We start from the raw sequence: 1,731 nt of genomic DNA, 5'->3' as shown, positions 1-1,731 counted from the left end.
ACCAACCAGTTGCCATAGAGTAGATTCCGACTCATGGCAACCCCTCGGGGGTCAGAGGAGATCTGTGCCCCCACAGGGCTTTCACTGGCTGATTTTTCAGCATCAGGTCACCACGTCTTTCTTCCAAGGCACCTCTGAGTGGACTCCAGTCTTCAACCTTTTAGTTAGCATGACTGTTTGTAGCACCTTGAGATATAACAATGTGACAGATCCTAAATTTGATCATTGTATTTTGGTTTCATTAGAAAATGCCCTTGTTCTTACCTCGTTCTTAGGAGATACATCCTGGAATATTGAGGATGAAAGGTCATGTTGTCTGTAATGTACTTTCTAAAAGTTCAGCCAAAAAACAGTATGTACATACTTACATATAGTCTAACATTCTTCAGTTCAGAAAAGACACCATAGTGGGTTAAAACATAATAATGTCAAATATAAAAATGTCAAATGAAAGAATGTTAGTTTTGTTTGTACACAATGGTACTAATTTTTCCCAAATATGAAAGGATGAAAATATGTATCCTGGGAATCAGAGAAATGCAAATAAGGATCACACATGCAAGGCACGGCTGGGTCAGCTGTAAGGACACAACCCAAGATGGTGACTATTAGAATTCCTACAGCATGCTGGGGGAGCTCTGGTGGCACAGTGCCCAAGGCATTTACCTGCTAACCACAGAATTAGTGGTTTGAACCCACCAGCCACTTTGCAGAAGGAAGATGGGGCAATCTACTTCCCTAAAGATTTACCACCTTGGAAACCCAATGAGGCTGTCTGAGTCAGAATCAATCCATGGCAGTGGGTTTTTTTTATAGCATGTGGGAGAATCCAGCCCATGTTTTCAATGTAATGGCATCAGCAAGGACACATGTGGTCAATAAAGTCCATGGCATACTAAGGGCACCTCTCAGGCTAGCGGCTCAGCTGAACACAATTCCCCCATCGCTGACCTCGCACTATCCCAGGTGGGGCCCTGATACCAGGTCCATGGCAGGATACTTAACCCAAGATGAGCCAGCCAGAATTTGTCATGTGTGTGCATGTGTGTCTGCATGTGTGTGTGTGTGTCTAGTCGACAACCTGAGAGTCCTCTGGGCCTGAACTAACTTGTGGTGAAGAGCAGCTGGATCCAAAGACAACTGAACTGTTACCGTTGCTGGGGAGATTAGCAACGAAAAGGCCAGCCACGATCAGATTTGGGGGAGACTGCTTTGGTAGCTAAATGCAGTGAACTAAACCAGGGAATTCTTTGCTTTTGGGGCGGAAAGGGGCAGGGAGGGCTACAGGAGTTCGGGACCCATCTTTCCAGTTTAACTAGTGTAAGTCGTCAGAGATGGATGCAACGCTACCTAAAATGCAGGCGCACTTACACACTCTGACATGCCGGCGACGTCCTAACATTAACTGGCCCCCGACAACTCCAGAGCACCTGGAACCTGCCTGCTCTGCCCACCATCCTCCGGAGAAGAGATGTTTGCAACCACGAGCGCCTGCGCCCAGCCCGGAGGTCGCCGACCCCCGCGTCCTTCCTGAGTTAGGACCGCAGGCCCAGACACCGGCCGACGGCCCACCCCGCGCGCGCGGCTCGGACGGTACCTCGGGCACCGGCGAAGAGGCGCCGAGGGCGGTGGCGTGACTCGCGTCGAGGAGCCTGCAGCGCGCGGAGCCGCTGCCGCGGTGGCTCATGGCGGCCGAGCTCCCGCTCACTCGCACCCGGAGCCGCCAGGAGC

General features: G+C 50.7%; 1 protein-coding gene across 1 annotated transcript in view; it reads right to left on the bottom strand.

The window, feature by feature from the left end:
- The window catches only part of CCDC170 (coiled-coil domain containing 170), a 153,997-nt gene extending 152,310 nt beyond the window's left edge, over positions 1–1,687 (bottom strand). The window contains exon 1 of the mRNA XM_007943229.1: positions 1,598–1,687. Within this exon, the coding sequence (XP_007941420.1) occupies positions 1,598–1,687 (90 nt within the window). The remainder of the gene's footprint in view (positions 1–1,597) is intronic.
- Between the last annotated feature and the right edge of the window lie 44 nt (positions 1,688–1,731).

The sequence above is a fragment of the Orycteropus afer genome, unplaced genomic scaffold, assembly GCF_000298275.1.
Source record: "Orycteropus afer afer isolate SDZICR_OR568_19922 unplaced genomic scaffold, OryAfe1.0 scaffold00101, whole genome shotgun sequence".
NCBI lineage: Eukaryota > Metazoa > Chordata > Mammalia > Tubulidentata > Orycteropodidae > Orycteropus > Orycteropus afer.
The sequence above is the reverse complement of the archived record's forward strand: the minus strand, read 5'-3'. Positions and strand labels throughout refer to the sequence as shown.